The 25127-nt window shown below is 38.9% G+C and overlaps 1 protein-coding gene across 1 annotated transcript in view; it reads right to left on the bottom strand.

Moving 5' to 3' along the window:
- LOC126257955 (serine/threonine-protein kinase D1) overlaps positions 1 to 25127 on the bottom strand; it is a 191641-nt gene that overhangs the window by 58258 nt on the left and 108256 nt on the right. Inside the window, exons 10-14 of the mRNA XM_049955604.1 lie at positions 12646 to 12769; positions 10515 to 10647; positions 9424 to 9615; positions 5372 to 5485; positions 4993 to 5261 (exon numbers count right to left, since the gene is read on the bottom strand). Coding sequence (XP_049811561.1) covers positions 4993 to 5261; positions 5372 to 5485; positions 9424 to 9615; positions 10515 to 10647; positions 12646 to 12769 — 832 coding nt within the window. The remainder of the gene's footprint in view (positions 1 to 4992; positions 5262 to 5371; positions 5486 to 9423; positions 9616 to 10514; positions 10648 to 12645; positions 12770 to 25127) is intronic.

The raw sequence follows: 25127 nt of genomic DNA, 5'->3' as shown, positions 1-25127 counted from the left end.
TTTGTTGTGAATCTTTGTTGTTTGAGCAACTTCTCACTCACAGTAAGCCATCTAAATGCAGTTCATTTGCAACATCATCTTTCTTTAGTTTAAAGGCTCCTGAATTGTACTCACAGAATATTTGCAAATAATGCAGTCTTATAAATGGCTACACTATTGGAATACACTTTTGTCCAGCAAGAATGCTGTGTATAACGAACTGTCCTTTTGCTCTCGTAGACCAACACCTTCAACCTATTACCTGGAACCTACCCTCCTATATAAAAGACCATTTCCTCCACCAACTCCCCACAGTTCCTGTCCCTTTACCACATGGTACCCTGCTCATCACTGTTGATGCCACCTCGCTTTACACTTAACATTCCTACTGCCCATGGCCTTACCACTACTGAACACTAGCTTTCACAATGCCCAACCAATTCCAAACCAAATCAACAACCTCCTTCCTTGTCGCCATGACCAACTGTATCCTCACCCACAATTACTTCTCCTTTGAAGACATTACCTACAAACAAATCTGGAGGATGGCTATGGGCACCCACATGGCCCATGAATATGTCAGCATAGAATGGTGCCATCTAGAGGAATCCTTCCTAAAAACCCAGAATCCTAAACCCCTCACCTGGTTCAGATTCATTGATGACATCTTTGCTATCTGGATTGAAGTTGAGGACACCCTATCCACATTCCTCCAGAACCACAACTTCTCCCCCATTTGCTTCACCTGGTCCCACTCAAACCAACAAGCCACCTACCTAGATGTTGACCTCCGCCTCAGAGATGGCTGCATCAGTACCTCTGTCCATATCTAACCTACTAACCACCAGCAACACGTCCACTTCGACAGCTTCCACTCATTCTATACCAAGAAGTCCCTTCTGCACAGCCTAGCCATCCATGATTATCACATCTGCAGTGACGAGCAGTCCCTCTCAAAATATACTGAGGGTCTCACTGAAGCCTGCATCGACTGTAATTATCCTCCCAACCTTGTACAAAAATATATCTCCTGTGCCTTATCTTTCCAGTCTCCCACCCCCTCCCAAAGTCCCACCGTCCGGCAACAGAGGAGCATTCCCCTCATAACTCATTACCTCTCAGGACTGGAGCAACTGAATTACATTCTTTGCCAGTGTTTCGATTACCTCTTGTCACGCCCTAAAATGAGAAATGTCCTGCCCACTATTCTTCCCACTCCTCCCACAGTGGTATTCTGCCATCCACCAAACCTACACAATATCCACATCCATCCTTACACATCCCCTGCTCCCAATCCCTTACCTCATGGTTTATGGTTCACACCCTGTCCCATACATCCTCCCACCACCACCTACTCCAGTCCGGTCCCAAACATCACCTATCCCACCAAAGGCAGGGCTACCTGTGAAACCAGTCATGTGGTCTACAAGCTAAACTGCAGCCACTGTGCTGCATTCTATGTGGGCATGACAACCACCAATGTCTGTCCACATGAATGGCCACCGACAAACTGTGGCCAAGAAACAAGTGGTCCACCCTGGTGCTGAACATGCTGCCAAACATGATATCCTTTATTTCAATGACTGCTTCACAGCCTTTGCCATATGGATCCTTCCCACCAACACCAGCTTTTCTGAACTGCACAGGTGGGAACTTTCCCTCCAATAGACCCTACATTTCCATAACCCCCCTTGCCTCAACCTTCGTTAGTCACTGTCTTCATTCATCCAGCCCCTTCCCTGTTTCCATTCCAGCATTACACAGCCGGCATTCCACCATCACACCCAGTCCTTTTATTTCTCTCCTTTCCCACTGTTTCCCTGCCCACCTCTCCCATGCCCTCCATCTAACCTACAGCACTTCACTGGCCACCACCCCCACCACACTATCCCTCCTCCTCCCAGCCCCAGCCTACTCCTTACCCCCACCCAACTGCCACTCCCATCATGCACTGGTGTTCCTGCTCACAGTGTGGTTTCAGTTGCCTGAGACTGCAATTGTGTGTGTGTGTGTGGGGGGGGGGGGGGGGGGGGGGTGGTGGTCTATTTTCGATGAAGGCCTTAATGGCCAAAGGCTTTAATTGTGACAGTCTTTTTGTTATGTTTATTTGCGACTCAGCATCTTCGCTATATGGTGAGCAGCAACTTTCCTTTTCGTAATATTGTTACATTTCATCCTGGATTTTCCACTGTTTGTTTGTCCTGTTAAATGAACAGCTGACATGTTATCAAACACATTGTTACAAGTGAAGTGACGTAAATAATGACGAAATACTTTGCACGTAAGAAAACTTCTAAGACTACCCAATCAATGTGTGTAGGATATTAGTGTTAGCACAATACACTGAGGGCTTTTAACAGAGAACCAAAATCATGAATGAAGGGCATTCAATGTTGTGGCATTACCAAGTATGCTCATTTTGTACTTTCATGATAAAGGACATTGCATTTTCTCCAACAAGGCAACTTATTTGAAGTTTTACCATAACAAAGAAAATGAAACTGACTGATGCATGTAAGTAAAAGTCACTATTTTCGCACATCTGTTATTCTGGCGTAAGTGGATAATATAACATCAATGCCACAAACGTTTAGTTTCCAGAGTATAATTGTCTGGTCTACAAAATCAAAGCTCTCAACAAAATCACATAAAAAGCTAACAGGAGAAATTTACTTGTTCATCTTTTGCCAGGACATCATTTGCGAAGTTTCATTTATTTATTTTGTAAAAAAAATCATTTGCAGAAGTCAAACTGAAAGGCAATTAGCAGAGCTCTGCTTCTAAAAATCCGTCAGTATATTATTGCCCAGTTATGACTACTTTAATTATGCTTACAGTGTTGCAAATTAACACACCACTAACAACAGAAAGAAGGTAAAAAAAATTTCTTTGGTTATAGTATTCAGCTGATGTATACTATTGCATTGTGAATAATTGAAGGACCAAGAGTAACAACTCACTAAATAGTTGAACTGTTGAGTCATAGATAGGCATATAAAAAAAAGAAAGAACAGCTAGCTGTCAGGCAAATCTTAAATCTTCCCCCAAGACCTGGGCACAACGGCCCCCCTCCCCCCACCTCTCTCTCTCTCTCTCTCTCTCTCTCTCTCTCTCTCACCCCCCCCCCTCCCCCTGTGGCTATTAACAACTCAGCATGGTGAATGTTCAGTGAGTTGTTACCTTTACTCCTTAACTTATTATCTGTCCAGGACTTTCCATTACAATATTACTATTGCATCTGTGTGAGAAAACTATATAATTACAAGGAGAACAGAATGGATAGCTAGTACTTGCAATCAGAAGGTGAAATTTCAAGTACTTGTCAACAGAAACACTTGAAATGGAAAAATCTGCATCCAGCTTTTGGATATTGTATTGACTTAAAAAAAAAACTTTCTGTCAGTTCTATACTCTGGAAAGTACAAAGTAATGTTTTAGTTTTCACAATCATGATGTACAACAATCAGTAGGATGAGTTAAGATTAAATTATAGCTTAAATTAGTTTTTAATCTACAACTATAGAATGTGAGATATTCCAACTGTAAACCATTTCAAATGAAAACTTTTGATTATATATGTGATGATTCCATTGGACACTTATGCCACGAGGTTGTTACTTGTAGTAGAATGATTAAAGAACTGAAACATAGCACATAGCCAATTTTACTTAGTAACTGTGATTGACTTTTTTAGTTGTTTAAAATATCATTCATACGTTTTCCCTCCTTTTTGTTTTTATTACAAGAATTGTTGCAATCTCCAGATTCATAGAAATTTCAGAAGATGAGTGAAAGATGTCAATTTTATATCACAGCAATTATTTAGGTGACTGTAGCAACAGAGTACGCTGCTTTGCAGCAAGGAAAATCCAGCTATGAAGGGTAGTAACTAATAACTGAATACATTGAGAAAACATTCATTCTTGTTTGTGTGTGTAACCAATGTCAACATTCTCATAAAGAGATCATGTTTATATTAGAGAACTCTGACACTGAATCAGGAATGGACTTCTGCAATAAAGTTAATGGTTTTGTAATAGATGAAGACCAAGTCATGAATGAGTGGTGGGATGGTAGAGGTGGAAGCTTTTTACCAAGCTTCATCAGGAGCCATTAATCATCTCAGCTGGCTTAGTAAAATTGTTCATAATTCAGGATAGCCGCTACAGATGATCATAATGAAATAACATTAACATGCATCAACACAAGCTGGAAAAAAGTAGGCAGTGAGTATCCAAAAAGATAAAGGAGGTCCACCAATATTCTGCTAAGATTGGACTCTTGGTGCTCTATGGCTTTTCAATTATTGAGTGTGATATGTAGTGGGTTGGAGAAAATTGCTGTAATTATGCATGTCAAGGGGGGGGGGGGGAAATCAGTCTGATCTGAATTCTGTAATTAGCAAGAAATTTGCCTATGGGAAGGAAACATCATTAAACTTCTGATGAGGTAAAGCAACACAAAGCTGGAAAATGCCTTTAGGACTGACTTGGCACTTGAAAACATATCTTGATTGTATACCAAAGAAAGAAAAATGAGCACTTAATTCTTATACATGGCAATAATGTAAAAGAGAAAGAAGAAATTAAAATATTTACCTCCTGATATCAAGACAAAGCAGAAAGTTGACACGACTGAGGAACTGACCCACAAATGTAGTGCACAGTCTGCATGGAGGATATGTATCTTCTGCATTATCTTGTATAAAGTGGCAGTTGACTTGTACTAATTTTAAAAATTATCTAGTGCAATATACCAGAATAACCTAAGCTAATGGCTGATAACTGGAATGATGGTGGCAATTTTAAGTAACAAATAGGCACACAAAACTTGGACGCACGATATATTACGTTACTTAACACATTATTTAAAAAATTGCCACTGAAATTAATTTTGAATAATATTCTTTGTAAGTCAGACCACGTTCAGCACCTGTTAATAAAATGACAAACCTTTCCCATATGTATACACACTTAGTAATAGAGAAAGACACAAGGTATTTAATTACTGCACCTGTGTTATAAGGAATTTAGTTATCCGTTCACTTAATCGCCCACGTTCACTTGAAAGAATCATTTCTAGCATATCACCCTTCAATTTTTCCATGACAACAAATATTCTCTCTGGAGTCTCAAACATTCGTTCAAGATTTACAACACCTGCATGGCAGATGGTGTGTAAAATTGATACTTCATTTTTCAATTGAGCTTCCTGCTTTGTTGGAAACCTTGATTTATCAATTACTTTTATAGCAACAGCTCTACCTGTTTTTCTATGTACACCTGAAATGAAAGCACACGTGTTATAACAGCCAGTGAGTAACATTCTTGTACAGTGTTACTAAGAATGTGAAGTACAATTTCTTAAAAAAAAAAAAAAAAAACCTATTTACCTCCATAAACTGTTCCAAATTGTCCTGAACCAAGAACCTCATCTGGGAAAATCTGGTAAACTTGGCTCATGTCAGTCACTCTTTCATCAGATTCGCCTGAGCTATTATCTGCATCTTTAAAAAAATATGCAGTAAAATGAAACTATGCACTAATGTAGAAACAGCAGACAATATTACAGAGAGACAATATTACAGAGAGAACAATAAAATAATGGCAGAATAAATAAAGCTATGCTGACATGCATGTAATTTTCATCAAAGAGAAGGGTATTGCCAGCAGTCACCCAGGGAAGTGTGATAAGGCTGCTGTTGTTCTCTACATACATAAATGATTTGGCGGACAGGGTGGGCAGCAATCTGCGGTTGTTTGCTGATGATGCCGTAGTGTATGGTAAGGTGCCTAAGCTGAGTGACTGTTGGAAGATACAAGATGATTTAGACAAAATTTCCAGTTGATGTGATTAATGTCAGCTAGCTCTAAATGTGGAAAAATGTAAGTTAATACAGATGAGCAGGAAGAACAAACCTGTAAAGCTCAGATAAGTATTACTAGAGACCTGGATACTGTCAAGTTGTTTAAATATCTGGGTGCAGCATTGCAAAGCAATACGAGATGGAACACATGTGAAAACTGTGGTAGGGAAGGTAAATGGTCGGCTTCGGTTTATTGGGAGAATTTTAAGAAAGAGTGGTCCACTTGTAAAGGAGACCACATGTAGGATGATGATGTGACCTATTTTTGAAAACTGCTCAAGTGTTTGGGATCTGTACTAGGTCGCACTGAAGGAAGACATCGAAGCATTTCAGAGGCGAGCGATTATTATTTGTTTCTGGTAGGTTTGAACAACACATAAGTGTTACAAAGATGCTTCGGGAACTCAAACAGGAATCCCTGGAGGAAAGGTGACATTCTTTTCAAGAAACACTATCAAGAAAATTTAGAGAACTGGCATCTGAAGCTGACTGCAGAACTATTCTACTGCTGCCGACATACATTGCGCTTAAGGACTGCAAAGATAAGATACGATAAATTAAGGCTCACACACAACCGTGCACAGTCTTTTTCGCTTGCTCTATTTGTAAGTGGAACAGGAGAGGAAATGAGAAGGAATGGTACAGGGTACCCTCCACCACACACTCTACTGTGGTTTGTGGCATATGTGGATAAACAATTTGACATAATGAAAGGAAGTTTATTTACTTTGCTATATGTTCCATAAATGTACTAGTGTGTGCTCATGCAATGATGGAGAATGAGATGAAACATGTAACGTGCAAATACATCACATGCTTAGATCATTGGGTTTGAGCTATCAAGTAAAAAAGGACCTTATTATAAATTATACAAATACACCATACAATTTTTCAATTACAAACAGAAAAGCAAGAGAAATCACAACTTGAAAAGCAAATACAGAAAAAATGGCCTATTTTTATTTATCAAAATATTAATTCAGAAAATAAAAAAGTGTTAAAGATATATTGTGAGTAGTCAGTATACCAACTTCCTCAAAAAGACTAAGACAGGATATTCTTGAAGACACTGAACACTCAAATCTGACAGTCATTATTTGAATGGCAAATTATTTATTTTATGCTGATTAGCTGCCCTCTAAAATGATACCATCACACATAACTGACCACAGTAACTGAATTTCAAATCACTGATAGCTCCGATATAAGTTATTAAATTATTCTGATAGCAAATGTTGCCGAATTCTTCTTCCTTTTCTTTTGAGATTTTGATGTTCCCAGTTTTATATGGAGATGTATATCATTTGTATTCGCTGGCTGTCATGTGTACTCCTATGGGTTTTTATGGTTGGAATGAAAGTGGTTGTAGGTGGTTAAGCTGAGGTTTCATGTAGGAAAATTTCCTGTGAATAATAAAAGAGCAGAACATCGGCAAGCAGCTAGTTGGCATTGCCCTCAAAGTTCACAGCAGTTTTGAAGTCTATAGTAATACATATATCAACAAATAATCATGTAAAGTTCTTTGCTTTGTTACCAAAAAGAGAGAGAGGTCATTAACAAACGTGAGAAATAAGTGAGGATTGAAGTCCAGAGCCTTGTGGGACTTTATAATGTACCAATCTCTGGTCATAATTCATTGTCATAACCTATTTCTTCTAATTGTTCACTGTTCACATTAAAATACTTTCTTCTGTCTGTCCCCCTACTGAAATTATAGCCATTTATCCAGTTCCAGCCTGATTCCAAGGAGGCATTATTGTCTGTTTACATCTTCACCCATATTTACTGTGAAATGCATGAAAGATGGTACTTCTCATAGAACCACGTATTATGGTTTCTTTCTATTCCACTTGTGTATGAGACATGGAAAAAATGACTGTTCATATGCCTCTGTGCACACTGTAATTAGACAAACTTTTTCTCTGAAGTCCCTATGGGAACAATACATGGAGGGGTAGAGGGGAAGGTGAAGTTGTTGTTTATTCCTTATATTCCTCACTTAATTGTGGCTCTCAGGATTTCTGTCTTCAAGTATCTGCCAATTCAGGTTTTTCAGCATTTCCGTGACACTGTCCCATGGGTCAAACAAACCTGTGGCCATTCATTTTGCCACATTTCATTATGTTTAACATCCTTTACTATTCCTGTTAGTTAGGAGTCCCACACACATTAGCTAAATACAAGGATGGGTCACACAAGAGTTCTGTATGCAAACTTGTATACCATCTGAGATTAACACTGTTTGACAGTCATTAATTTACATGAACAGCAAGGCTTCCAACACACTTCCATGGGGCATTCTTGAAGTTACACTTGATCTGTCAATGGATCTCTATCCAAGATAACATTCTGTGACTCTCTATCAACAAATTCTCAATCCTTTCACAAATTTCGTTTGATACCACAAACAACCATACTTGATTATTACATATTGGTGTGGAACTGAGTCAAAATCTTTGTTGGAAGTCGCAAAATACTGACTACATCACTGGTGTAATCCTTGGCTTCCAGGATGTCATGTGATAGAAGTGACAGTTGGGTTCCTCAACAAGTATACAGTGACTGCCTGTTTACATATCTTGTTAACCTTCCTAAATATTCTGTCTGTGTCAATGGCTTCTAGTCAGTGCATTCCAAAACACCATTAACTTGATTAATAGTGATTTCACCTATTTAAGTCAAGTCCTCGGGTATACCACCTCCCCTCCAACTGAAGCATGGCTAGTAAAGCTCTTTGGTACTCAAATGATCCTTCTGGATTAAAATGGTTCAACTGTTTTTTTACTTATTAGCATAGAGTTAAGCAATATGCTTGAAAATGAAATTATTCTAATGGGAAGCTAGGTTATACATGAACATCAAAATTGCAACTCTGATATTCCACTAGAATTTGTCAGAAAGTTTACAATGAAGTCCCCAAGTACTATGTTTTATGTTTAAATGGGTGTACTAAAAGGAAGACTTAATTGCTTAAAAAAAAAAAAAAAAAAGGCTAAGATTTCTTGAAGATGCTATACACAACGTTACAGTTGAGCAACATGAACTATTTACAGCCAATTTCATAGTAAAAAATTGAAAATACTACTCTCGACAAAAGTTATGTACACTGATTGCACTATATGTAACACTGTTCTCCACATAGATAAAGTCTTCATTGTTCTTCAGCATTTGCTTCTGTCCCTCTACCTCTCTGTCTTCCTCTTATCCACATTTCTATATTCTCTCTCTATATCCCCACCCCCATCTTCCTCGTGTATTCCCTCATGTGTTACTGCTATCTCCATGTTGATTTCCCTCATTCTTTTCTAAAGTGTTGTCTCCCTTGACCTGAGCTCCTGCAAAGTTTTCTGTCAAATTTATGAATAGTCTCATTTCCTGGAACATTTCATCTCTCTTTTTCACATGCCAATCTTGTACATGTGTAGAGACTGCCACCAATTGGTAATTTTTTCTTTATACAAAATACTTTGCAGTAGCTCAGCTGCAACCTATGTTTCCCCACACAACACATAGTACTACCATCAATAATTTTCAAGAGAAATTTAACTCATAAACTACATCGTTTATAATGTACTTACTGGTGGAAGAAGTTACAGGCATCAGAGCCTGTCGAATGCAAGTTTCCCAGCTTTTAGCTAAGTGAACTCCTACACCAGAATCCTCTGGAGGAAAAATTGCCACACTTCCTTCCCTTACTACAGGATGCAGAGGGTCTTCACCCACATAGTAATCAATGTTGGCCGTCCGGAGTTCAAAGCAATGCATCACATCTGAAACCAGGTATTGCAAGTAATCAAGATTTAAATTACATCATGACTGCAATAATAAAAGTTTCTTTTACAACAAAGTCTGCAAATTATTAACAGTTATTTCTGTATCACGTTATAACATAATTGGAAGGTCTGAAAATGGCTGGTGTTTTCTCATTGTGGACTGAATTCTTTTATTTTTCTGCCAGGACAGCATATGGTCTTAAGCAGAGAGATCTCATTCATCAAGTGTTTGCATATCACACAAACATTGTTATGTCTAATGGAATAGTCACTTCATGATGAAAGGCACTGAAGTAAAAATATTTAGTTTTGTGCCGTATGTGTTCTCTTTGACCTACTTCAAAATACATTCAATGGCTTGAAATACATTAACATTTAAATGGATGGGGTATTTTGGACTTTAAACATGACATTCCTATGATAAAAAACTAATCCCATTTTACAGCTTAATGTATATCAGTGTACTTGGTATGTAGGCCAGTACATTTCTCTCTTCTTTACCTTATGTGCTGTTTAAGCTATACCTGTGTGCCTATGGATGGATGTAGTGCAGCCTCATCTTCTATCAATGCACGTAACTCATTATGCCTTAAAATGTATTCCCAAATTTCTGTTCTTGCAATGTACAATCACAATTTCTGCTCACGGAATTTAGTCCCTTGGATAATAGAGTATTCAGTAAATTTAAGTCAACAAAATTACAAGCAATCAAATCTTGAATAATCAATGACCCATTAAATAACAACACTATCTACTGTAGTAATGAACTGTTCTGTTTTTCTATAAATGGAAATTGTCATGAAATATTTGTCTAAAATGTTCATTAAGTCTAAATACACACCAAACAAATATTTTTTAAATTCACATGAGAAAGAATGTGAACCACATTTACTCACCACCATGTGGGCTTCGAGCTGTTTCCACAGAAAGTATCTCAGATAATGGAATCTCTTTGTAATACTTGGAGCTTGTGTCATTTTGGAATAATGTTAATGATTTGGTGTCAAGGCGCCAGTAATGTCGTTTCCTCTGTAAAAAGTGAAACAAATAACTTGACGTAGCAACAGATGGGAAGTAGTATCACTGTCAAGTGAATTCCTCTGAATAAAAAAATGTGATTTCATTAAAATGATCGATATTCTTGTTGCGTCATTATAGACATATTACTGTTAAATCATACACAATAAATTTTCTGAATAATTTACATTACATTGTTATATCTCCAGTAAAAACAGCAATAGCAATGATGTACAGGAAACAAACACAACCAGAAAGATATTCGCTTGATTAATAATTGATGTGAACACATAAATACAAATTCTGTTATGAAGGTGCTGTGTTTTCTCTTTGTGCAATTGGTACAAGCACACTAGGGCTAAAGAGGGTGTGGAAGGGGCAGGCAAAGGGTGGTTTGTAAAGAACTCAAATCTATCAGGTGGTATATTAAAGGTGGAAAGTATATGTATGTACCATCACATTTGCAAAATGAGGAGCACTCCTGTGCATAAACACAATGGCGTATCAATGCACTTGTAACTTTGGTCTGGTGCCAAAAGAGTTGTCGAACACTTCAAGAAACTACAACTGAAATAAAATGACAATGTTGATGTGATAAATGTCTTGACTGCATTCAGACTCAGGATGAGCACAAAACATTCAGCAAATACTGCTTGGGTTTATTTTGGACAAAGTTAACAATGTCAACAGTGACGGATTTTATCTCACAAATACTTTTGCTACAGATGTTGTCGTCATCTTCAGTCCAAAGACTGGTTATTGTATTTGTCTCAGGTTTCCCTCTACAATTCACTCACTTCCCTCCAATAGTAAAGTGCCGATTCCTTAATGTCTTGGAATGTGCACCAAATGCTTTTTACGTGCTCCTTACTTCATCCATTATGTGTTATTTTGCTTCCAAGATAACAGAAATCCTTCATTTCATCTTCTTTGTGGTCATCAATTTTGATGGTAATTTCCTGTTTATTATTACTCTTAATTACCCTTGTCTTCCTTAATTTCATCTGCGAATCTCACCATTGATGTCCTTTCAAAGTGAATTTTAATCCCACTTTTGCAGTTTTATTTTATTTCTGATATTGCTTATTCAATACAGATTGAACAGTCGTGTCTCTGTCTTGCACTCTTTGTAATCTGAGCACTTTAAGTTCTAGGTCTTACATTCTTATTGGTCACACTTGGTTCTCATACATATTGTATACTACTTAACCTATTCTTAAGTTCACTCCTATTTTTCTCAGAGTTTCAAACATCTTGCATCATTTCACACTATCAAAGGCCTTTTCAATATTGATAAAATGAATGTGTCTTGATTTCTCTGAAGTCTTACTTCCATTATCATTTGCTGCTCTAGACCTGGCATTTAATCACTGACCCTCTGACCCAAAAGAACAATTTCATTAAAAGTCTGAAAATTACCTTCATTTAATATTATATTCTGTCATTTATTTGATTACGATTTCTTTGATTTGGCCTGAATATTGCCAGGTAGACGTCTGTAAAGTGGTAGTTCTTAGGTAGAGCTCAATGTGAGCAGTTCTAAGGTAGAGCTTTTCATAAAAATTGTTGTGTAGGATTTGTGGGGAAAAGATAGTGAAAACTGTTGGACTAGTGCAATGAAATCCATCAAATGCAATACATTACAATGAATTATGTGAAAACAATAGAACAGCAAAGTGGAAAATGTAAGAAATAGAAGAATGTAACTTATTTTCCACACAATAATGAGAAACAAGTTTTGCTAGTTTCTCGAACTGAGAAGAAGAAATTTCAATGTAAATTGTGCAATTGCAATTACAACCAGAGGATTACACCATTTTAAAACAATTGTGCTTGCCAAATTTTAAACTGAAATAAGTTAATCACCAAATATGTTTAACATACATGCAATACTTGGTGCAAAGTTTTGGCTAGTTATAAGATCCACTCAGTATGAGTTCATAAAGATTACCGCTACATGCAACAATATAATCTTAAGCAGTGTATGTGTCAGTCAAAGCTGCCACTTACCGTTGGATCCTTGTTAGTGAAATGCACCATCCACCCTTCTTTAATAACTTTTGAACCCCTCTTTTTTGTATGTTTCACTGACTGCACAATTCGCATCAGAGGAATATTGTTACTAGGGGACATACTGTAAAAAAGAATGACATACAAAATTTATTGTAACTGAATAAGGGTTGATTCACACAGGATGCCAACAAGATATCTTGTCACTGAATGGCAGTGTCCTTTACACTGAAGCTGGTTTACTCTACAATGAATGTCAACATCATCAGACATCACACTGCCCAGTACTGAACAATGAAGATGAGGTTACAAGGGAGGTGGGGTAACCATTTTACAGAGTCAGGATTTTGTCTCTGCCTTAAGAACTACAATGATGGTACTTGTATTATAAAAAGGAAAGTTGATACTCACCATATAGTGGAGATGATAAGTTGCAGATTGGGGGGAGGGGGGGGAGGGGGAAGGACTCTCACAAATGTTTTGGCCATTGGCCTTCATCAACAATGTCATCTACTGTTGACAAAGGCCTATGGCCAAAAGTTTTAATTGTGAGTGTCTTTTCGTTATGCCTATCTGTGACTCAGCATCACCACTATATAGTGAGTAGCAACTTTCTTTTTCATAATGTTGTTACATTCCATCCTGGATTTTCCACTGTTTGATTAATGATGGTACTTGCATTTTTAAGGGGAAAAGCAATGTACATAACTGAGGTTTCTACAAAAATTCTGTTTAAAAACTGCAGGAAACGGAGAGAAGTGGAATGAAAAAATTATAAATCGTGCAGAACATTATTTTCCCCACCTTTTACATCTTGTTTCCTTCTGATTATGAAATATCATTAATTTTTCTTTCTGCACAAATATTATATTCACTTACTTTCATTTACAACAATGTATACTATTTCGTATCTACATATTAAACTATCTATGAGTGGTGTTCAATAAGTAATGTAACATATTTCTTTTTTCTCAGCCAGTTTTGGTTTAAAAATGTTAAATTCTTTGTGGGTCAATGTGCAATATTCCCACTTCAGCCCCTATAGTTTCCTGAAGTTCTGACTAGTGGTGTTGCTATATGCAGCCTTCAAAATGGCACTGTAACGAGGTGCATTCCAAGCCGAGAGCTGTCACTGAGTTTCTCTTAGTGGAAAACCAGAGCACCTCAGATATTCACAGCTGCTTTCAGAATGTTCCCAGAGAACTGGCACTGAACGAAAGCATAGTGAGTCACTGAGCGAGGCATTTGTCATCACTGCAACAAGGTTGCCCAAACCTGTCCGATCTCCTGGATGCTATCCAGCCGCAGACCGCTGTGACTTTTGCAATGATGGAACATGCAGACACTCTCATTTGAGGTGATCGAAGATTACAATCAAACACTTCGCTGCACAACTGTATGACTCTATTGGTAGTGCTGACACATTCATCCACCAGCTGCGGTACTCACAGCTGAGTGGCACCTGGGTTTCTCACCGCCTAATGGAAGATTGTAACCCAGAACTGTTTACACGCTACGAGGTGGACTGTGACAATTTCTTGTCGAACAGCTTCACAGGTGATGAAACATGTGGTCATCACCTTGAAACCAAAGAAAATGGCAATCCATGGAGTGGTGCCACACTACCTCTCCTCTGAACAAAAATTTCAAAACCGCAGCCTCAGCCAGTAAAGTTATGGCGGGGATCTTCTGGGACTCTGAAGGAGTAGTTATGTTTGATGCCTTACCTCATGGTGTAATGATCAACTCTAAAGTGTACTGTGCTGTCCTCAGGAAATTGAAGAAACCACTTCAGTGCATTCATCGCCACAAAAATGGAAACACATTTCTCCTTCTCCATGACAATGCAATGCCTCATACATGTATGCTAACCCTGAGAGAAGCTCACAAAACTTCATTGGATTGTTCTTCCTCAACCATTCTACAGCTCAGATCTTGCACCTTCCGACTTCCATCCATTTGGCACAATGAAGGATGCACTCTGGGGGAAGCAGTACATGAATGGTGTGGAGGTTATTAATGCAGCGAGACTTTGGCTCCAATGTCGACCAGCAGAGTATTGCCACGTGGACACAAGCCCCTCCCAGTAAGATAGCATAAGGTAGTCACATTATGATGAAAAATAGGGTTTTGTAGCCAAAAGAGTGGGTAATAATATGGCGTGTCGAAATCTTGAATAAAATCAACCTGCTATCTGGAGGGAGGGGGGGTAAGAAGTGTGGCATTGCTTATTGTACACCCCCTCAAAAATAATGTTTCTTTTGTCAGATTTAGCATCTCTTACGGGGAAAGATCATTAAGAAATGTAATAACGCCTTATGCAACCATCACAATTTGTCAAGAGAAAAGCAAGTAATAAAATAAAACTTCAACAACAAAAGCACAAAACCTACCAACATAAGTAATCATGCTGAGAATAAGTTGAAATTAGATCATAATACAAAAACACACTGCATTGCATCAGATAGTCATGCGACCCAACCACTCCACCAAAATAACATTCAAACATTCTTACATAGAATCCTTGATGTTAAGTGAAATTGAAGTTTTGTGCCGCTTGGATCTGTTATGTTAACGGTGGCATATGAAATATATTCCCAAATGTCCTATCATGAGATACTGACCATACAATTTGTTCCCTTGCTGCAGAATTGTTATAGCATGAAATAGGAAAACAATCTTTTCCTAGAGACAAATGCTCCTGCATATTCCAATTATAACTAAATTACTTAAAAATAATTACTAAAAGCAAAGTTTTCAAGATTTTTATCTGTGAAAAAGCACACACATAATTAAAACCATTTAACAACTGGAAGTTCTGATAGTAAAATATGATAAGCAATGTTCTTTCTAAAATAAAATTCATTCTCTTGCATAGTGTACACTTTAACGAAACTTCATGACAGATTAAATGTATGTGCTAGTTGCAAGTGATAAATAAATGTCTGGATTTGAGGGCAGGTTTGACACACAGTTTTAATTTGGCAGCAAGTTTCAAAGGCGTTTGTTATTATCCTAAACTAAAGTCCGATGCAATAACTCAGATTGATTACTAGCAGAGGGAAAAACTTATTTTCATTCTGTTGGTGGGAACATTCAGCATTCTCCTGAAGTGGCTTAGAATCCCTGGAAAACCTGGATAAAGAGTGAGAAATTTATTGCCGCTTCATAGAAATTTTGGCAAAATGTTGCACTGTAACAGAAATGGGGTGTTTAGCATTAGAACAGTGAACAAATATTGCAAAGTGTTACACAGAAACAGGCTACATCAAAGAATGTAAAGACATGTTTCAAGTGAAGCATCCTTGTAGGAAACTCCCCATGATCAGCACTATTCAAGATCTATACAAGAAATGGAGGGCTGTAGTTTCTACTCGGAGTGTGCAGAGGAATACGTGACCGACAGTGTAGATCCCTGAAACTACGAGGGCAGTTCAATAAGTAATGCAACACATTTTTTTTCCGAAACAGGGGTTGTTTTATTCAGCATTGAAATACACCAGGTTATTCCCCAATCTTTTAGCTACACAACACTATTTTTCAACGTAATCTCCATTCAATGCTACAGCCTTACGCCACCTTGAAATGAGGGCCTGCATGCCTGCACGGTACCATTCCACTGGTCGATGTTGGAGCCAACGTCGTACTGCATCAATAACTTCTTCATCATCCGCGTAGTGCCTCCCACGGATTGCGTCCTTCATTGGGCCAAACATATGGAAATCCGACGGTGCGAGATCGGGGCTGTAGGGTGCATGAGGAAGAACAGTCCACTGAAGTTTTGTGAGCTCCTCTCAGGTGCGAAGACTTGTGTGAGGTCTTGCGTTGTCATGAAGAAGGAGAAGTTCGTTCTGATTTTTGTGCCTACAAACACGCTGAAGTCGTTTCTTCAATTTCTGAAGAGTAGCACAATACACTTCAGAGTTGATCGTTTGACCATGGGGAAGGACATCGAACAGAATAACCCCTTCAGCGTCCCAGAAGACTGTAACCATGACTTTACCGGCTGAGGGTATGGCTTTAAACTTTTTCTTGGTAGGGGAGTGGGTGTGGCGCCACTCCATTGATTGCCGTTTTGTTTCAGGTTCGAAGTGATGAACCCATGTTTCATTGCCTGTAACAATCTTTGACAAGAAATTGTCACCCTCAGCCACATGACGAGCAAGCAATTCCGCACAGATGGTTCTCCTTTGCTCTTTATGGTGTTCGGTTAGACAACGAGGGACCCAGCGGGAACAAACCTTTGAATATCCCAACTGGTGAACAATTGTGACAGCACTACCAACAGAGATGTCAAGTTGAGCACTGAGTTGTTTGATGGTGATCCGTCGATCATCTCGAACGAGTGTGTTCGCACGCTCCGCCATTGCAGGAGTCACAGCTGTGCACGGCCGGCCCGCACGCGGGAGATCAGACAGTCTTGCTTGACCTTGTGGCGATGATGACACACGCTTTGCCCAACGACTCACCGTGCTTTTGTCCACTGCCAGATCACCGTAGACATTCTGCAAGCGCCTATGAATATCTGAGATGCCCTGGTTTTCCGCCAAAAGAAACTCGATCACTGCCCGTTGTTTGCAACGCACATCCGTTACAGACGCCATTTTAACAGCTCCGTACAGCGCTGCCACCTGTCGGAAGTCAATGAAACTATACGAGACGAAGCGGGAATGTTTGAAAATATTCCACAAGAAATTTCCGGTTTTTTCAACCAAAATTGGCCGAGAAAAAAAATGTGTTGCATTACTTATTGAACTGCCCTCGTATAGGCAGAATTTCCATGGACATTATGAAAAGTCCCTGCGAGTTGGTAAGGAGGTTATCACAGCAGATTGGTGTATCTTGTACATCGTGCCATAATGGACTAAAAGATGTAGAATTAAAAGCCTACTGTGCGAGGGTGATGCAACAGTTAACATTTGAGGATCAGGAAAAGAGACTTCATTGTTGTAACTGGCTGTTAACATCAATTGCTAATGATTACTCTGCTTTATGTCAGATGAGGTCTGCATTTGTCAGATTATGTAAACTCCCAGAATTTCAGATACAGGTCACAGGACAACCCACATATTCTGCATGAAGAACCTCTCCACTTAGAGAAGACAGGTGGCTGGTGTGCGTTGTCCGACGACGTGCATTACTGGCCCCATATTTTTCAATTACACCTTAAACAGTGTCAGATATCTAGAGACCTTTTGACTCTTTCTAAGCACAACTAACAGATGCAGAGAAGCTGCATTCACTATTCCAACAAGTTAGAGCAACCGCTCACACATCCAACAAAAGTATGGCCTATGTAACCAAAGTGTTCCCTGGAGATAGACTTGTCAGTAAAGGCCACTGTCCCCCAGGGTCTCCAAATTAACATCGTGTGATTTTTTTTACGGGGTACACTAAAAAGCAAAGTGTATGCTGACAATCCCCGAACAATTCACGATCTGAAACAGAACATTACTAGAGCAATTAACAACATCATGCCTGCAGAATTGCATTGTGTTGCTGGTAATGTCATCACATGAACTCAGCGATCTCGGGCATTAGGTGTACCGATTGTGTGTGGAACACCCTGTATAATGACATTTTGAATGATATCTAAACTGATGAGGGTATACAGGATGTCCATTTTAACTGAAGAAATTGAAATATCTCAAAAACTACACATTAGATGAAAAAAGTTATAGTTCCAATTTGTTTGTCTTGGAGGGAGACATCAAACAATGCCACACTCGACTCACGACCCTATCCCGTGTGTGTGTGTGTGTGTGTGTGTGTGTGTGTGTGTGTGTGTGTGTGTGTGTGTGTCAGGGGGCAACTTTCAAATTTTTAATGTGTACCCTCATTTTTTATAGCAGATTTTGATTTTACGGCAAAATCTACATACATTTTGTCTAAAGCATTTTCTTCATTTCAACACAGATGGCACTGTAATTAGAGGAATTGAAAGGGATACACAATTGTAACTTACGACATACTACTCAATGGCTCATGAATATCCAATGGCATGTGACCCCCACCTCCATGCTGCAAGGGCAGGGCAGGACAGTATTTCCAAATTTGTAATTGGAAACTTGTTGTATCCCTCCGACATATTGAACAGGGGAATACTTGACATGCTACTGTGGCCACATAGTGAACTATGGCGTATCATAACAGGCAGTACACTGTGACCGGAGCTCATGTATCGTGCAGACATAGAACAGATAATGACTCTTAAACATTAGAATACTTGCACAGTGTTTATTACCTGCACACCTATCTATCAAATGGAGAACACACATGCAAGTGGACGTTGAACATTGTAAACACAGAAGAAAAAATTGAAATTATCCTGATTTATGGAGAATGTAGGAGAAATGTTGAGGCTGCTGTTGCCTTATATGCCAAGCGTTCTTCAAAGAAAGCTCGCCCTTATTTCTTCTTTTACAAGGTTGTGAATGCCTCAATGTCTGATGGCAGCACACAGACTGGCAAAAGGAAAGGAGAAGTTAATAAAATGGCTGTACTAGCAGCAGTGCAGCACAACCCATGGATAAGTGCCTGGCAATTACACTGCTACTCCTTTATGTCTGTAGATAGTACTGTCACAATACTATACTCTCACAAGTATCATCCGTATCACATGTCACTGAATCAAGAACTTCACAGTGCCGATTTCCGCAACTGGGTAGCGTTTTGTGAATTGGTACATCAACAAATGCAAACAGCCCCCACATTCTTTGCCGAGTTACTATTTTCTGACGAGTCTATATTTAAAAACCATGGTGGCGTTAACTGGCCTAACATGCATGACTGAAGGGTAGACAATCCCCACTAGCTACTGCAGGCTAACTATCAACTTCCTTGGTCGGTTAAGGTTTGGTGTTCTATCTTATGGAACAAACTCATTGATCCGGTATCAATGGCATGTTGAATGGAAGCAAATAATGTACATTTTTGGAACAGGGACTACCAGTACCACTGCAGGATGTTGCCCCGGACATTCGACAGCATATGTGGTTTGAGCATGACGGGTGGCCAGTGGATTAGGCAACTGAGCATGGAAGGTGTTATACCATATTTACATTTGTCAGTGAATCAGCAGAGGTGGCTCCATTAATTAAAGCGCTAGGTCGCTGGATTTGACATTGCCAGATTTTTTTTCTGTGGGGATATTTAAAAGATAAGGTGTGCCAACAGGCCGTGAAGATATGATCGAGTGCATCAGAAACGTCTGTGCTGACATTCCTGCAGATATGCTTCTGTCCTGTGTACGGTCATTTGAAAAGAGGCTCACTAAGTGCATTGAATGGATGGTGCTATGTTTGGACAATTTAACTGGAAAAGAAGGGTAGCATTCCACTACAACCAAGACCACAGTAGTGCACTGAGTAATCCCCTGATGAATATGTCAGAGGAATACAACGTTGCGAATGGGTTTTCCAATCAGAAGTTACGAAATACTGGCCTGTCCTACTCTTGCAGCATGGAGGTGGCGTCCCACGTGTCACTGGATATCCAAGGACCAACGAGTAGCATGTCTTATATTACGATTGTGTTCCCATTTCTATTCCTCAGATTAAACTGCCACCTCTAGCGAAGTGAAGAATAAAAGCATATGTAGATTTCACCACAAAATATAATCTGCAATACAAATCAGGGATTCACATTGGAGATTTAAAAGTTGTCCCACCATCACCCATGTATGTGGTGGTGTGGGGGGTAGAGTGTGGTATCACTAGATGTCCACCTCTCAGGCAAACAACACTGAAATTACAACTTTGTTTGATCCGATGTGTAGTTTTTGAGATATTTCATGTTTTAGTTAAAATTAACACCCTGTATAAGGCACACCACATATTAGTGTACTGTCCTCCATTGCTATCAAACAGATTTTGTAATTTACAGTTCAACATTGGTTGTTTGCTGCTGTCACCAGTACATCAGCACCAGAATGAGTGGCTGGCAGTGTCAAAGCTTCACCTTCCATTTACTGGTGGTGGACTGTAGTCTTAGTCTGTAGCTGGAGGTCACATGCACTTGCTGAACCAACATCCAAGGGTTTTTCACTTCTCATTTCCCCTACTGTTCTCCTCTTGCTACCTGCAATGGTTATTTGCTGCAGCATGTGAATCCAAGATCTGTTAACTTGAGACTTTCCCTTTTCTTATTGAAGCCATTGTTATGTTTGTGGATTTCTATGGCTTCCCTGAATGGGAGTATGGTAGGACTTCTCCACAACAAGAACTTCTGTGTCTAGAAATTTTACATACAGAGCATGCTCCATCCACCATAGCTGATTTCTCCAACTGTCCCAGCCCGCAATGCTGTTTATGTTGGGTGATCCTGGTGTTGGTGGATCATCCAGTCAATGTCAGAATGACTTTTGCACATGTACAAGGTATATAAGATATTTCCAGCTTTGCACATGTATCCCTTATGTCCTTTGTTGATCTGAAACACACTTATCTTCTTGGTTGGTTTTTAAACCGCCTTTATGCTGTGTTTGCGGACTTGTGGCTCGTTCTGTCTGTCGCTGTGGGGATCTATGGCAGAAAGGCTGCAACCGAGATGTCTTCTTCTGAGGTGTCAGTTTCTAACACTTTTCACGACAGAAGAGTGTGTGAAGTGTATGTATGCTACCTTCCCACCTCATTTATATGAGTTGACTTACTTGGGAGTGCGCAGACGATCTTCTTCGCTGGTTAGGCGGCTGCTGGAATCTCTATAAACTTCTTCTCCAAAGGATGATTCTAGTTAAACGAACCTCTAAGACTCCCTCTTTACTTCTGAAATAAGGAGGTACTCGAAGATTACTTTTAGTTCACTATCGGTATATTTCAACCTCCACAAAGAACAAAATTCACACTCTCACATAAACATTCGACTTCCTGTAAGTCACCCGTGTCATCTCACATTAGAAACAATTAAGTTACATTTACAACAGAGTTGGTTTAATAACCATGACTCTATTACACTGAAATCATAAACATGTCTTGCCTCTAGCAAGTCTGGATTAAGAGTTTTTTAGAGTTCTTTTTTCACTAACAATAGCCACTGACACTATTCTCACAGAGTTACATAAATACTCCATGGTCCTCTCGTACACACTCACTAAACATCCATTTTCTGCCTGACAGGTACTTGTCGGTGCTGTTCAACTACTGCGTCTACATTCTTCCTGCAACTGAACGTAAACCTGCACACACACACAGACATGTGACACGCAGTAGGTAGGATTCCGCTCTCTCATGCTCATATCTATAATACTGTGTGTTTGAGACAGTAGAAGGCTGAGTGATTCAAGAATTTAAGCAGAAATGCTTGAAACACTACATATCCGTCCCCTCAGATCAAACACGCGATATTTTATACATAATCATTATGTAAATAATATCACATATAATAACAATTTCATATTTTAACAGTATACATTTCTTTTCTTTCAATAACCGTGAATAATCTTTCACTTACTACTTCGCTATTCTCTCTCATCCAACTTTAATATTAAGCCATGAGCATTCACTCAAGTTTTTAGTCAGCTCTTCACTAGTATTTAGGAATTGTGAGGACTCCTTCTTTATTTCCAATCATAAATTCCAGGTGTTCATGACACATGAGTAATCTATTTTCTGTTCTCATCTTTTGTACTACCTTTCCTTGGTATGTACTATTCTTACTATGTTCTGTAGCTTGGAGGAACTCTGGGCAAAATGAAAATGTTCTTTTGACACTCACAAACTTTCATGAAACATAATAATATTAGTTGAGCACAGAATTCAAACTTTCCAGAATAACCCCTATAAAATTTGTGACTTCTGTCATGATACTGTCCCCTTCTCCTAGGATCAGTACCTATACCTTGCTTGTGGATTGACGTTATGAAAGCAGTTCCTCTTTCCATTCTGGTAGGTATGCCCCTAATAAAACATCACTATTTTTTGGGCCACAGGTCGTCCTATCTCCATGTAAGTACACCTGCCCTATGTACTTAGCAAATGCCGGGTACGCCCCCTTATCCTTTCTGAGTAGGCCTCACGGTTCATTACCCTAGTATACACTTCTATGTATACTATAATTAAGTATTCTCTGGCAAGGATACAAATCTATTTTACACTTCGCATTCACTTTTTAATGCATCATTCAATCCCTAGAGTCCTCCTCTACTTCTCAATTTCTATACTCTCAGTAGATAATATGTCTACATACACTATTCAAGTCCCACTATCCCACAATTCATCAAAGTACTTATTGCACTGACTTTTCTTAAATGACTATCATGATTAATTCCACACTTGCTTACATTCTCTTTCTTATGTATACTTGATGTAGAATCGTCGTAGTTCTTATATACATATGCAATGTGTAATTGTCATAGAGAGAGAGAGAGAGAGAGAGAGAGAGAGAGAGAGTGTGCGCGCGCGCGCACGCATATTTCCCTGTGTGTATATCCACCCCCTACAATACCTGGCGATTCTCACATTGTGACAGGCTTTTTAGTCTGTAATTTCAATGTTTGTGTCTAAATCTATTTGTGTGTGTATGCAGATGTGTGTTCATGTAGTCTGATTCTTCGACCTTCTTATATGAAGATAAGATATAGGTTATTAGAAACCACAGAAACAAGAAAGGACTTCAGCGACAAAAGTTAGTGAATATGGAAAGAGGGAAAAAATAGATAAGTCCTCAAAATGAGAAGTAAGAAAGGAAAAAAATAGATGTGGTCGCTAAGATCGAAGAAGAGAAAGAAGATAGCCCCAATGACAGGAAACCCTTCTCATCTCTCTTCCCCAGGATCCCTACCTCTCAGGTACTTGAGTGAGACGCTGGAGGAGGTTTGGTGTTAAATCGTCTCCTACAGAATAGACATTCCCACCTTCACCCTTGAGGTCCCCGAAGGAAATCTTAGCAACTCTATGAAAACGGCAAATGGTGAAAAATCAGGCACACTTGTTTGCGAGGGTTGTCTGAAAGGTGTGATGTGTGTTTTGAGCTAGCCATGATTTATTTGCTCTTATAAACCATGCTTTTTTTACAATACCCACCCCTTTCAAAACTTACACAAACCCTCCCATTTACATCACATCTCATAAAAGGTATAAAATACCTATACAAAATAGAAAATTTATACACTCTGGTATCACAGTTGTTCAACTAGTCACACAATATTATATTTTCTACAAACATAATACTCCATTCACGAACCTACTATGCTGTCATAGTAGGAGGAGAGGTGATACTCCTGTTGGGGCATGATCATTTATTATTGTATAGGTTTTATTCATTGTTTTAAAGCTTAGAGTCGCAATTCTCGGTGATACTGCTTGGAAATCCATTACTGAATCTATTATTTTTATGTTTACTAAAAACCCTGTTCCAAACTGGGGACATTGTTTCATTGCCCTCGGTCCTGGTTTCCCATTATAAATTCTGTATCCTTGTGATTCGAATGGGTCCTCTGTGGTGTTTCTCATTTCTTGGATCCCTGTTATTAAAATTTTTTGTTTATTTGGTTCATCTCTGAGCTCCTTGAGTTTTCCGGTCTGAAGTAGTGAGTTTATGTTTTGTGTTGCTATATAATTTATCTGCTCATGTTTAATCTTCTTTTTGTGTTTTAGTGTGCATTTTGATGGTTGCAAACACCCCGATTCATTGTTGTCTTCTAATTGACTACCCACCGAATCCAATGTAACCTCTTCCTGCCTTTATGAGCAGGACGGTGGAATTTTTTTCCTAAAAGACCTTTCCATTTTTGACTTTTGAAGGTTTTCAGCCTTAGATGGAGCAAGCTCCGATTTACAACTATGGTTGTTAACTGCAGAGGGTGTGTTTGGTCCGCATGAGCTATTTTATTTCACTCAAGTCCGCCGGTAAACCGGTGAGGACTTCCCCATCCACCATTCACCGAATGCTGTCCATGACCCATAGGCATGATCCAGATGTGTTAAAACTGTATATTTTTTAACTCATGAGTACAACTAGTATAAACAGTTTTACTTGTTTTAAGGTCTTAATATAGGCTTTTTATTATTTTTTATTATTTTTACTGTTGTGGCACCTGAAAAAGGCAATTGTGGACTGAAACTGGTTACGGTTAGCCAGGTATTTGTATCTTGGCATAGCTCAAATATTCGTCTTGAATTACGTTTTTTCACCTGTCTGTTTGTCAGACAGGTATATGTACATCGACTTCAGTTTACCTGTAGGTACTTCACTATTTACTTAAATGCACATAAAGTGGCTAGAACAATAAAGTTTCTATATGCATACTATTTAATTTGCTCAAAGTATTCCACATTTGATTGATTGGTCAACAGAGAGACTGAAGATGGAGTTACGTACTTCTGAAATCAATCATGTAGTGTACATATAAACAACAGAAGTAATCATTGCTGAATGGAATATGCCAAACATATATTTTTAATAAATATAGTTGAACACGAATAATTCAATTTGTGATAGTGGATCACACTAAAGAATGTTGGTAGCATTCTTTCACTCAATAC

This window comes from Schistocerca nitens, chromosome 1 (assembly GCF_023898315.1).
Source record: "Schistocerca nitens isolate TAMUIC-IGC-003100 chromosome 1, iqSchNite1.1, whole genome shotgun sequence".
Taxonomy (NCBI): domain Eukaryota; kingdom Metazoa; phylum Arthropoda; class Insecta; order Orthoptera; family Acrididae; genus Schistocerca; species Schistocerca nitens.
This window is presented reverse-complemented; position numbering and strand designations above follow the sequence as displayed.